The sequence below is a fragment of the Corythoichthys intestinalis genome, chromosome 8, assembly GCF_030265065.1.
Source record: "Corythoichthys intestinalis isolate RoL2023-P3 chromosome 8, ASM3026506v1, whole genome shotgun sequence".
Classification (NCBI taxonomy): Eukaryota; Metazoa; Chordata; class Actinopteri; order Syngnathiformes; family Syngnathidae; genus Corythoichthys; species Corythoichthys intestinalis.
This window is the reverse complement of record NC_080402.1, coordinates 23,873,357-23,886,526: the sequence shown is the minus strand read 5'-3', so window position 1 is coordinate 23,886,526 and position 13,170 is coordinate 23,873,357. Positions and strand designations below refer to the sequence as shown.

The following is a 13,170-nucleotide window of genomic DNA, read 5'->3' as shown; positions in this document are numbered from 1 at the left end:
CACGATACACTTATATACACAACTATTATATGTATAGCATAGCACTGGTGACTAGCTTGAGCTACTAAAGCATTGGCTGGCTTCTATAACACAACAACTTATGGAGTTCAGTACATATGACCCTTCACCACATGTTGCACATCCATAAGTTATAGTAGACATAAAATACTTACAGACATATGTTTCCGAGGCAGAAACGTCATAACAGAAAGCATTCACGATTGTCAATGCTAATGCTAGACACCGCAATATGTAAGTGAATGAGCTTGTACTGTGAACCAAACTGTAACAAAAAATAGATGCAGCGAAATATTCTGACCAGCAGGTGGGAGCAATGCCCCGCAAATGGTCAACTGATTTCCCATACTAGTGTGTAAACTGTAAAGCCAGCACAGTACATATTATCAGTCCCATTAATAATGTTATTGGATTTATCGGGATGACGTCATAATTCTTATTATCGGACCAATAATTATCGTTCACCAGTAATATTTTTGTAACGTGCCATACCAGTATTCGTTCGTTCTACACATAAGACACCATTTTCGAGTTTCATGATAATACGGGACAAAGTGTGTCCCTTGAAAGTTAACTACGGGAATGTACTTTTGTTTCTGAATACTGGACGATTCTGTTTTTCAAGGGACGGTTGGCAGGACATGCGATTGTTTTTTTGTTTTTTATTTATCTATTCATTTATTTTTAAATGTAAACTTTCTTTTTTCTTCATAAAATCAGCAATTGTGCTGAGACGTGACTTCCTGGATCCCTTTTACATACACCAATCTGTATCATTCACAGATAAGTGGCATTATATGAATACTAGGGATGTCCCGATCGCATAGTTTTGCATCCGAGTCCGAGTCACCAGATCTTGAGAATCTGCCGATACGAGTCCAGATTCAATACCGAAAACCTTTTTTTATTTTTTTAGCTTTGACGCTCACACTGCAGAGAACAGCTTCTCACTTACACAATGAATGAGTTGCCACAGCACACTTCTGACTGTGTACCAAGCTTATTGATGATTAACACATTTGTGCCTTTGATCGTAGAACTACTGAGGCGTCTCTGGCCAAACCAAAGCCACAAACCTGTCAATCATTGTTAACTTTAAGTACCAAATGCCAGCTACACTGGTGACCAAGAAAAACAGTTTGTTCACACTGCCTAGCAGGAGGGAGGGTGAGAGGCTGTACGGACATGAAGCAGAAAAACATAAATATACTGTATTTTTTAAATTAGAAACCTGATCCTTTTCACCCAGTTCCGATCCTCTGAAAAATGGCGTGATCGGCCCGATTTCCAATCACGTGATTGGATGGTCATATGTGGTCAATGTGGTCATAGTGTTCAGTTCAGTTCAGTTTAAGTTTATTGTTCCCTAAGAAGGGGAAACTTGTCTTACAGCAGGTAACCATACATATAACAGATAACATAACAACTCATACACATACAATAAAAAACACAGACTACAAATTTAAAATGCTATAGACAGTTTTGCATCTAAGTGCAAGAATTGTGCAAATTTAGCAACCGAATTGCACTGGGTAAGAAGGAGTTCTTTGTCCTATTTGACTTAAAACCAGGGACTCTGAATCTCCTGCCTGAAGGGAGGACCTCAAACAGCAATGAAGGGGATGATGTACACAATTCAGTATGTGTTTTGCCTTCCTCATGACCTGCCTCTCATAAATATCTCATAAGGAGACCTGTGGACAGCCTATTATCTGTGAGCCACCAAAGTCTTCCCAAACAGCTTTTCAAGTCATCTGGGGGAAAATTCTTCTAGTTTTAATATCGCGATATACTGTACATCGCAATATGTCGCAAACTCCCTAAAACTCCCAATGTCAGTTTTTCCTAAGGTCGTTGAGCCCCAATCTGTACGCATTCAAATAAACACAGAATGTAAATAAATTCTGTATATACTGGATACATTTCTGAGAAAACCTTTTGTTGAGTCTTTTAGTTAGGCCCAGAGGCAAATGGTGGTTTCAGCCAGGTGGCTGGGCACTCTGCTCGTTACCTAGCTAAAATTCGTAGCCCATCCATAACAACTATTTAGATGGCAGCATGCTGTATTTTGCCTAATACCACCTACTCTAGTGGAACTATAACTGGTATTGTACAGCTGCAGTTTCCTTATCAGATAAAGCTCTAGTATATGTCACAACCTCCCCTCTCTTATGTTGCCAGCTAATGACAAGTCTTTGAGATCTACGGTGGTCAGAGACGGGAGAACTTGCTTGCCTAACCACAGGCTTTGCTTGCTGAGTGCTTTTCCAACTGTCAGTTATGTCCTAATGAGCAGTTTGCACAGGATACAATCGCTGCAGCCACAGAACCCGATCATTCAGACCCCCTACCGAGACTTTACACACAGTTGACATAATCTCTTATAACAGACCATTAAAATCCTGCAGCTATGCTACCAAAGCTAGAAATGTTTACTTGCTCGCTTTTGTGCTGCTTTACTCTGTCTTCATGATCTTTGTCAAACTCCACTTTTCTCTGCTGACCCCAATGTGCCTCCTTGCTGCACCCCTTTTGCCATTTTTAGAACCTGGAGGAAGAGTTGGAGCTGGATCGAAAACGAGTGTCCGAGGCTGAAGGCACGGTCAAACGGGCAGAGGAGGAGCTTGCTGTGGCCAAAGAGAGGCTACTCCTGCAAGAAGATGAACTGCAGAGTCGAGCAGGTAATTAATAAGACTTCCATCACATGAAACTAGTTTGTATTTGTCCTTAACACTTCAGGAACAATAGTCACTAGAATGGGGGAAGAAAATTTTTGAACAGGAGGGCATTTAAAAAATAAAAAAATAACAGCGAAACCCTATCTGGAGTTGAGAGCATGAAAGACCAGAATTAAAGACGCCATGACATTAACGAGATATTGTCGAGTACTTACCTTGTTTCGATCCCAAAACTCCATGTATCACTGAGTGTCAAGACACAGCTGTGAATGGCCACAGCTCGGATTTTGGGGGATTTTATGGGTGAAACATGGTAATATAACAAGGGTCACGATGCAGAAATCGCAGACATGGAGGAGTGGTCGAGATTTTCTTTTTCATATATTTACCCTTTTAAACGTCCCCCCCCCCCCCCCCATTTTTCGATTATTTTTCATCTAACATATCGGAGAAAATCCGACGGTAACAAAAAAAATACAATCAAGCGATAGTTATGAGGTAGCTATCCGTGACATTTTTACAGACGCTAATTTTTTCATTGTGACGTAATTTGTTTAAAAGTTTAAAATATGCGAGTGAATAATTTTTTAAAGTTGTTTTTTTTTCAACGAAATATAAGACATCAATTAATGATTCTAAGCTAAAAATGATAGACATTTTGAATAATAAATACCGTATTGGCACGAATATAAGACGGCCTTGATTATAAGACGACCCCCTCTTTTTCAAGACTCAAGTTTGAAAAAAGACTTTTTGAACACCAAATTAATTTTTATACAGAAAATAATCACAGTACATCTGAAACAAATGATTATAGCAATATATTTGAGAGAAAATGCATGTTATTTTGCCTCATTCAAATCTTAATATCTGAACATTTAAATATGTGAACTTAAGTGCAATCACATTCGTAAATGAATGGCTTCTAGTTTTAGAAATGTAAGTAAACCCATCTATTATGATAAAACAACAAAATTGTAATAACTGCATTAACCATCAAAGTGAAGTCTAACTGTAACTGTAGTCTTGAAACAAATCTGAATAAGGAAAAACATTGCTCTCAAATAATGCAAACTGGTTAAACTTGAGAGTAGCTGAGATCTGTCATGACAGAACATCGCTTCAATGATATCTGGCGCCATCTAGCGTCGTGAATGGGTATAATGTCTAGACCGAGAATATAAGACGACCTCCGCTTTTTCAGTCTTATTTCAATGCAAAAAAACACCGTCTTATATTTGGGCCAATACGGTATAATGAATTACCCTCGTTTTATGGCTGGGTTTAAACAACAGCGGTTGCGCGACGTCTGTAAACGGGGGTACAACAGATATTAAATTAAACAAATTAAAAATAGTTCGGTGGCTTAATGCGCCATGAATCTGCTATGGCAGCATATAGACACATTGTTCTATCAAACACAACAGTTCTTTTGGCTTAAAATACAGCAGTTTATTTTAAACAGGGGTGCAAGAGCAGAAACTGCTTTTTCAGGCTTGAGTGTTTTCCGCCATATGCTTTTTTAAAAATTAATTATTAATCATTATTGTATTTTCTTTATATTTTGTATTTATTAAATATACATGGCGGAAAAGACTCAAGTGACTTGAAGGTCCGCTCTGAGACCCCCAATTTGGCTAAATTTCAAAATTGTCCTATGTGTGATACATCATTGGAAAACATTAAATCTCAATTTTCTGGCGGAAGAAAAAATTTAAGCAGGGTGGCATTTAAAAAAATAAAAAATTTCAACAGCAAAACCCTAACTGGAGGTGAGAGCATGCTAGAGCATAATTAAAGACGCCAGGATTTTAACGAGATATTATCGCGTACTTACCTCTTTTCGAGCCAAAACTCCATGTAACATATATCACCGAGTGTCAAGACACAGCTGTGAATGGCCACAGCCGGATTTTTGGGGGATTTTATGGGTGAAACATGGTAATATAACAAGGGTCGCGATGCAGAAATCTCAGACATCAAGGACAGATCGAGGTTTTCAGTTTCATTTATTTACCCTTTTAAACGTTTTCTTTTATTTATGTATTTTTTCTTTGTTTGGATCAATTATTTATCATCTAAAACATTGGGGAAAATGAGATGGTAACGAAAAAAATACAATCAAGCGATAGTTATGAGGTAGCTATCCGTGACATTTTTACAGACGCTAATTTTTCCATTGTGACGTAATTTGTTTAAAAGTTTAAAATATGCGAGTGAATAATTTTTTAAAGTCGTTTTTTTTTTTTAAACTAAATATTAGACATCAATGAATGATTCTAAGCTAAAAATGACAGACATTTCGAATAATAAATGCGATTACATACCTTCTTTTTATGGCTAGGTTTGAACAAAAGCGATTGCGCGACGTCTGAAAACGGGGGTTTCCAGGGTAAAACGGACAAATTGAAAATAGTTCGGGGACTTCATGCTCCATGAATCTGCTTGGCAGCATATAGACATATTGTTCAGCCTTGTCTGTGTTTTCCGCCATATATAAATTGATGCAATATTAATAAAACAAAATGAATGAAATTAAAATAATAACAACAAAAAAATACACACTGGTAACACTTTTGTTTTTGAATAGTATTTAACTCATTGCATGCCATTGATACCGATAGACGTTAGGGATGCAACGATACAGTTAAGTCACGTTTTGGTACGATTTTTGATATGAGGGATCGATTCAATACATTTATTGCGCTGAAACAAAAATTACAAGGGTTTAAAAAAAAAAAAAATGTTTTTTTTTATTTTGCTAACAAGCAAAAATAACAATGCCATCATATAAACATGCATTATTGTGCAAAATATTTATGTGCTTACTGATCTGAAGAAATTTTGTATAAAAGTGTTGAGAACAATCTTCACTGTTTGTAAAGTGAAGCGGGGCACACTGTTGATTGGTATTACTCTTTCTAGGTTGCTATTTGATGATATCTAGTGTGTGCACGCGAGTTTGTTGGACATTTAAAAACAGTTAACAAACGCCACAGAAGTCATGTCTGCTCATGACTGCACAACACCAGCATTTGACAATCGACTTTCATAAACAGGACGAGTTTGAAGTGCAGCGCTCTTAATTTGCCACTCATTGTTCATCATGTAACCGTGTGTTAACCCTCTGTGACTCACTGTCTTAACCTGTCGTGTCAAAGCGAGGTTATTCGTAGCAGCCAAGTCGGCAACAATATATTGGCGGACTTTGTCGTACGTATCCGTAAAGTTGTTTAATATGTACGAGTGGGGGCAGCATATCAGCTCACCCAAAATACTATCAAACAATGGATCTACACGATATTGAAGCCGGCAAGCTGCCTCCTTAAGTTTCTGTCTTTCCTCACGAGCAATGATCCTTGTGCGCCACAGTTCCACATTTCATGCAGTTTGGGGGAGAAGTGGAGGAGAGGGGCTGCTAGCGGCAGAGTTTGTTTTTTCAAGGCAAAGCTGCGCCGGACATTTTAGCGAGAGAGACGACAAAAATAAAATTGGAATTTCTAGTTGTTGTTTGTGTATGTGTTTCTTTTCCTTCTTCTCTTGTATTTCTTTTCTTCTGTCCCCCCATAATCCCTTCCTGTTCGCTGCTTTGTCATAATAAAAAGGTATTTTGAATGATCACAATGGGAGTATGTCAAACTCTCAATGTGAAACATTAAAACTGTTCAGAATCCGGGCACTTAGACTTCCATTCTCTGTGTCTGTGTTTTTGGAGCTTTTCATTTGGATCCAATGTTTTTGCATGCTGAATCGAAGAGGGCGTATCGAACGGTTCAATATAAAACCGAGTATTGTTGCATCCTTGATAGATGTCCAATTCATTTAAAAGGGGAGACAGGCTTTAATTGTTTCACTACCATTGGTGGCACTGGATATGAACAAACAAACGTTCATTTGCCCCTCCCAGTCCAAAGGGATTAGACTTCCAGCGCCGTCAATGGCAGCCAATGCTTTTAAATGAATCCCTTGTAAAGGTTTTTAAAAAATCATAATTCTTTCATGAAAAAGTTAAGAAACTGAAAAAATATTATGTATTGACTCTGACATAAGCGCAAGGCTTTTTCCAACACTGCCGTGCTTAGAGGGTGATGTTGTTTGTCGCGGAATGAGAAGCTCCATTTGTCAAGCTTAAGCTTGAGGCAGTTTAGTGACATCCAAGCATTAATATCTTTAAGACATGCAGAGATGTGCTTCCTAAATTGATTGTCGGCAAGGAAAAGGAGATTTCACTTAAATGTCATCAGCAGAAAAGTGAAGTTAAGAAAGGCCATGGTAATAAATATAATTAAATATTCAAGTCCCACTTACAGCATGGATGTCAAACTCAAGAACAAGCCCGCCACGTATTTTTATGTGGAAGTATATTCTCTGGCATTTCAATCTCACTGCATCTAGAATAAGAGATAAATTAGGGAAGTTGTTGTTGACAGAAAACAAATATTATCAATGATTCATTCTAAACTGGCCGGGCAATAAATGTGCTTCCAACATCCACTTCCCATCTGCAGAAAGACTTGCCATAACGTGAAAAACAAATGAGACCTATTTGAGTGATGCGCAGGGGTGAAAGTGGCTTGAATTTCTTGCCGGAACTCCGCGACGTGAAGTTCGCCACGGAGCCAGAAATTTTATTTATTTATTCATTTTCATTTTTGGGGTGGACAAACCGTCTAAAACTACTGAAATGCAAAGAAAACGGTTTTGGCACAGTTATTTCTATAACACATACGAAAACTGATTTTCATTCAAAATTGTATTTTTTCAATGATTTGCAAAATAAAAGGTAACACAAACAGCAATAACCCCAACTTCCATCTCCTCATTTTTATTTTCTTCATTTCCTCACATACTAAACGCCAAGTCTCAATTTTAACTAATTCAAAACATAGTATGTACTGTATATTAAAATTGAAGTCAATGTAAACATTTACTTTTGCTTTCTTTCTTTTTTTTTTTAATGATAAAGATATAAGTAACATACATTCAGAAAAATAAGTACAAATGACTTATATTATGTAGAGTGAAATGGAATATATTTTGAAGAGCGCGCAAACATTCTTTTTTTTAAATCATAAGGAAATGAATAAGTAGCCTAACATAAATGAACAAATATAAGTCCAAAGTGCACATCGACACTAAGATGTTCTAAACCTCCCCATCCGAGCAAATGAAACTAAATATGATAAATAAGACTCCTCAACTCCTTCCTTGCTCTTAAAGATTTGATCCATTTTCTGTTGCATTGCCCTTTTTTTGTCGCATCAATTCAACTTTTTTATTTTTTATTTTATTTTTTGCTGTTCCAGAAAACATGCACATTTGAACCAATCAGAGCTAACTATCTCTGCTGATCACATGTCAGTATGTCAGCGATTGAACGAATAAATGAGTCCAGGCGTTTTGCTTTGCATTCGCACATTGACGTGACTCATCATCGTCAGACTCAGATAACTGCAGCAGATGGGGAAACCTCCATGCTGTCCGTGGAATAAAATAAAATAATAAATATCAATGGAAACATATTACACTACACAAGCACTTTATTATGCTTGTTGTAAACATTTGTGTATGTAAATCTGATGTTGGTGGATTGTTTTCTTGGAGATGAAATGCATGTGTGGCAGCTTAGCATTTCTTTTTTTTTTTTTACATTTGCCGTCATATTTTTGGAATCAAAGCCGTGTACCGGAACTGCGTTTCGGCCCTGAATAAAATAATATATAAATACTGAAATACTGGAACTGTGTTCCTGACCGTTCTGGCCCACTTTCACCCCTGGTGATGCGTGTGTATTTTGTCTGTTTTTAAGAGGAGTTGCTGAACGTAGGCTGCAAAGTGTGTGCGTGTGCTGATGTGGAGGATCTGAAGAGCCAGCTGAGTCGCCTACAGAGCAGGAACAGAGAGTTGGAGCTCCAGACTAGCGGCAGGAACAACGACCATGCACGGCAGATCCGCCAGGTGACAAACACATCCTAGACAATGTCTGACCACTAGTGTTGTTTTTGGCAGCCCTTTTAATTTTCGTCTTAGTCTTTTGGACGAAAATACATATTAGTCTTAGTCGAATTTGTGTCATTTTAAAATGTGTTTGTCTTCGTCTAGTTTTAGTCGATGAAAACTTCGTCTTTCGTCTAGTTTTAGTGTACAATTCTCAAAACGTTTTCCTCTATAAACTTCAAAAGTTTTAGTCCATGAATAAATCAATAAATAAAAGGTTTGACATTGACAGACGAGCTTATAATTGTCGTCTACAAGGCATCACCATCATCATGATGATAATACACACTCAGCAGGAAAACAGCACATTATTTACTATTAATTAAACTCAACTGGACGCCATGAACTGTATGTACGTTTTCCAGGAGTTTAAGAAGACGCGCACCGCGCTAAATGCTAATACTAACGGAAATGCTATGCTAACGTGAACGCTATGCTAAAGCTACAAGTTAGTTTAGTGTGTGACGATCACTTATCACAGACCTTTAAAGGCTAAAGCAACATGGCAGATCTCGCCAAGATAAGAAAGCAAAACTTACCAAGCAGCACCGGACAAATGTTTCACAAAAGGAACCTGGAATGGGCACATGCTTACTCAACGGTGTCACAGCACGTCACATGAGTGAAACGACCAAACACTGCTTAAAATGCGTGCTAACCACACATACAATGATAAAATGTCCCACAATGTGAACTTATGATGGAAACTAAGGCGAATTTTCATCTCGTTTTCGTCTCGTCAAACGACAACTCTCATTTGTCTCGTCATGTTTTTGTCTACCAAGACACATTTTTAGTGTGTCATCGTGACATCATCGTCATGAAAAAAGTTGTTCGTTGACGAAATACTTTCGTCATCGTTGATGAAAACAACACTGCTGCCCACGTTTGTCTTTTTTCTCAATGGAAAAATATCAAACATTAGCAAGGCAATCTGGAATCATGCCTTTAATCTAAAGATTAAAATACAACACCAAATAACAAAAAAATTGCATAATAATAATGTTACTATTCATCTGTAAGCTGAGCTTTTCAAGACTGATAGTTTGTTACTTATTATTGATGGATGTGTAGTATGAAATCAGACAGGCCTATTTCACCATGTTACAGAAACAATTTTTGTTCCTGGCTTGTAATCATTTTATTTTTGTTGTTTGGCTCCAATTTATATGTAAAAGTGCCACTAAAAAGGTAAAAGTTTGGTTTTGCTAAAAAGTTAGAGGCTATATTCAAAATTTACTATTTTACGTCCTAGTTATGCAGAAAATATTCATGTTAAATGTCATTTCTTCGTGCGTCAGGTCAAACTAAGTTTCTAAAATAAGGACGTAAATGTACATATATACTGTAAATTTAAAAAAATAAAAATGAAATGAACGGAAAAAATTTGCTTCACTTTGGCTTGAAATACTAACGTAAAATGAATGACAAATGCCTTGTTTTTTTTTTTTTGCTTTTAACCATGAATCTAGACCAGTGGTTCTTAACCTGGGTTTGATCAAACCCCAGGGGTTCGGTGAGTAAGTCTATGGGGTTCGGCGAAGGTAAAGAAACGCAGAGCCCTATTTTCGTACGCGGATTAAATCAAGGCAAAGTGGCTTTTTAGACCAGATTTCTGACTGGTTTGCTCCCAATTTACAGGCTTAATTCATTTCTTTTAACCGCTAGTCTTCGATTTGATGGGAGGAGGAATTGGTTTGCTCAGTGGAAGCTTGACTCACACTTGGCATTAGGGAATATAACAGACCAATGGGCATTGTGGTCCCAAATTTTTACCTGTTTATAAAACATGCTGTCAATTTCAGACATTTTTTAATGGGAATTTGCTTAATTTATTAGCTTGCTAGCTTAGATATATCGGTTTTGAATTTGAAAAAAATTGCTTGGTTATCTAATTTCGAAGGGTTCAGTGAATCCACATGTGAAACTTGTGGGGTTCTGTACCATTAGCAAGGTTAAGAACCACCGATCTAGACTGCATTACGTTCATATCTATTGAAATTCTGGGATTTACGCATTTTTTACAAGAATTTTTCACTTAAAAAGTTCTTTGTTTTGTGCCGCCATTTTGGATTTTGTATCCATGCACAACTGCATAACTTTATATTCAAATAATCAGGTAATTTTTGGCCATCTGCCCGTTTTTGGGCAAAAAAAACGAGTAATTCAGACATTTCTACGTCCATTAAAATTTTTTTTTGACATGTTTTATCTTATGTAATCAATATAAAAACGACGAGGGCCAGATAGCCAGTAAGATGTGTTAAGGCAATAGTGACATCGGAATTCAACATAAATAAGTTGTGATTTTATATGGAAAAATGCAACATTTGCTCTTGTTAAATAAAATTAAGATGATTTTGCATGCTTTCTTCAATTATTAAGTTTCTGATGTGAAAATTGGTTAATTTACAGTATTAACATATGTCAAAATTGTACCAAATGAAAAAAAAAAAAAATTGAGTCGCTATTTTGGGCAAAAATGATATGTTAAATATTGCTATTGAGCCTGAAAATATAGGTGATCATGTCTGCATTTGGTGAGTTTTGTGCATCTAGCGTAAAATCTGACAATTTTATAGCCATTTTAAGTTTTTTTTATACTTATATAAAAAATAATTAATTGGGATTTTATTAGGGAAAAACTTTAAAATTGTTGATGCCACTGCTCATGGAGACTCATATATGCCTAATTGAGGTGCCTGTTTTGGTTTTTGGTCGCTAGCGGCTTTGGTTTTTGAAAATTGGCCACACGCCCAGTTTCCCGTCAACTGATAGTGAAGTCAATGATATATATACATATATATATAAGCATTAAAAAGTGTAAAGAAAAGTGCAAAATACAATTTCAAAGATGTGACCACAAACCCAAAATTTTGGGAAACAAAAGTGTTTTTATACAATAATGCAATTAAACAAACTAGGAAATACCACTTAGAACCTGGGAACAAAATATATATTACACGATTAGTTTTTCAAGAATTTTGAAACCCTAATGTCTTCCAATTCTGAATGCCAAATTGCCTGGTTGGTCTTTTTCAGCACGCGGAGGCCCTCTCCAGCCTTCGTTCCGAGATGGTGAGAGCTCAGACAGAAGAGCTGCGTCGCATTCAAAAACATGCAGATGAAGAGCGAGATAAACTGCAGAGGGAGATGGAGAAGGAGCGAGAGAATGTACAGAGGGAAAGAGAGCAAGAAAAGAGCCATTTGGAGAAGGAGAGAAACCGGATGCGACGAGAGCGAGACGAGGAGAAGGAGGTGCTGCGAAAGGAGACAGAGGGAATCAGAGAGCATGCAAACAGGGAAAAGGATGAAGAGGTGGAGCGTCTCCGCAAAGAGCTGGAGGTCGAGAGGGTCCGTGTCCGTGCCCAGTTAGACAAGCGCTTCGAGCAGGTGGAAGCCCAGAGAGCGGGCCTGCAGCAGAAGCTGGAGGAGGAGAAGAAAAGGCTGGTGGAGAAGGCCGAGGAGGACAGGAGGCGGCTGAAGGAGCAGGTGCGGAAGGCAATTGAGGAGGTGATGAGGAGACATGCAGCTGAATTACACTGCGTCCAAGAAGCTCTGAGCTCAGAGAAGAAGACCAACCAAGAGGTCAGATTCATGTTCAGCATTTCAATTTTTCATAAAACATCACAGCTAGCCTAAAGCCTTTTAAACATTGTCAACTGCTTTTAAACCTGCTGTTCTTACATTTTTAAAATGACTGTTTTTGCCCAATCATCTACATTTCATGACTTTTTTTTTATTGGATGCTGTTTAAGGTATGTGCTCATCTAGAAGAGGAGAGGCGAAGAAATGGCGAACTTCTTGATAAATTCGATAGGGAAAGACAAGAACTAGAGCTAAAACTCAAAGATGCTGACAATGAGGTAAAGTGTACCCTGTGTATTTTGTGCTACAATGTGATAAGTACTAAGCAACAACAACAAAAAATCTGTTGTTTTAGACCTGACAGCTCTTTTAGGCGCGAAACCCAAAACTTTATTTATTTATTTATTTATTTATTTTTAATCACAGTTTTTTTTTCACAGTTTACATACTTTAATGTTGTTATTACATGCACACAACTAGCCATATGTATGGTAAAAACCCAATACTGTTAAACAAACATTGCAATCATGTCTGGTTCTTTCCTATTTTATTGTATGCCAATATTTGGAAATGTTCATCAAACAAGCACATACGTTAATGTTACGGGCATGGGTGTAGTCACAGAGTTTTAAAATATTTTTTAAGAAAATTAAAAAAAAAAACCATAACAGAAAAAGTAACAGGATACACAAATTAGTAAAATAGCTGTCACACTTAAAACAACAAAATTGATGTTCCGTGTAATAAAGAAAGCTTACTGATTTACAGTGGATAGCGAAAATCAGTTCAGATAAACAAGGGTGTAGGTTTGGGTTCAACATTGGTAGGGATGATATAACCGCATACCATGCATGTAAACTTTTTGCTGGGGACGGGACATTAATAAGAC

The 13,170-nt window shown here is 37.2% G+C and overlaps 1 protein-coding gene across 6 annotated transcripts in view; it reads left to right on the top strand.

Annotated features, from left to right (window-relative positions):
- The window catches only part of fam184b (family with sequence similarity 184 member B), a 77,525-nt gene that overhangs the window by 38,513 nt on the left and 25,842 nt on the right, over positions 1 to 13,170 (top strand). For all 6 annotated transcript variants that reach the window (XM_057843512.1, XM_057843516.1, XM_057843514.1 and 3 more), the window contains 4 exons: positions 2,564 to 2,699; positions 8,506 to 8,654; positions 11,736 to 12,281; positions 12,452 to 12,559. In XM_057843512.1, coding sequence (XP_057699495.1) covers positions 2,564 to 2,699; positions 8,506 to 8,654; positions 11,736 to 12,281; positions 12,452 to 12,559 — 939 coding nt within the window. The remainder of the gene's footprint in view (positions 1 to 2,563; positions 2,700 to 8,505; positions 8,655 to 11,735; positions 12,282 to 12,451; positions 12,560 to 13,170) is intronic.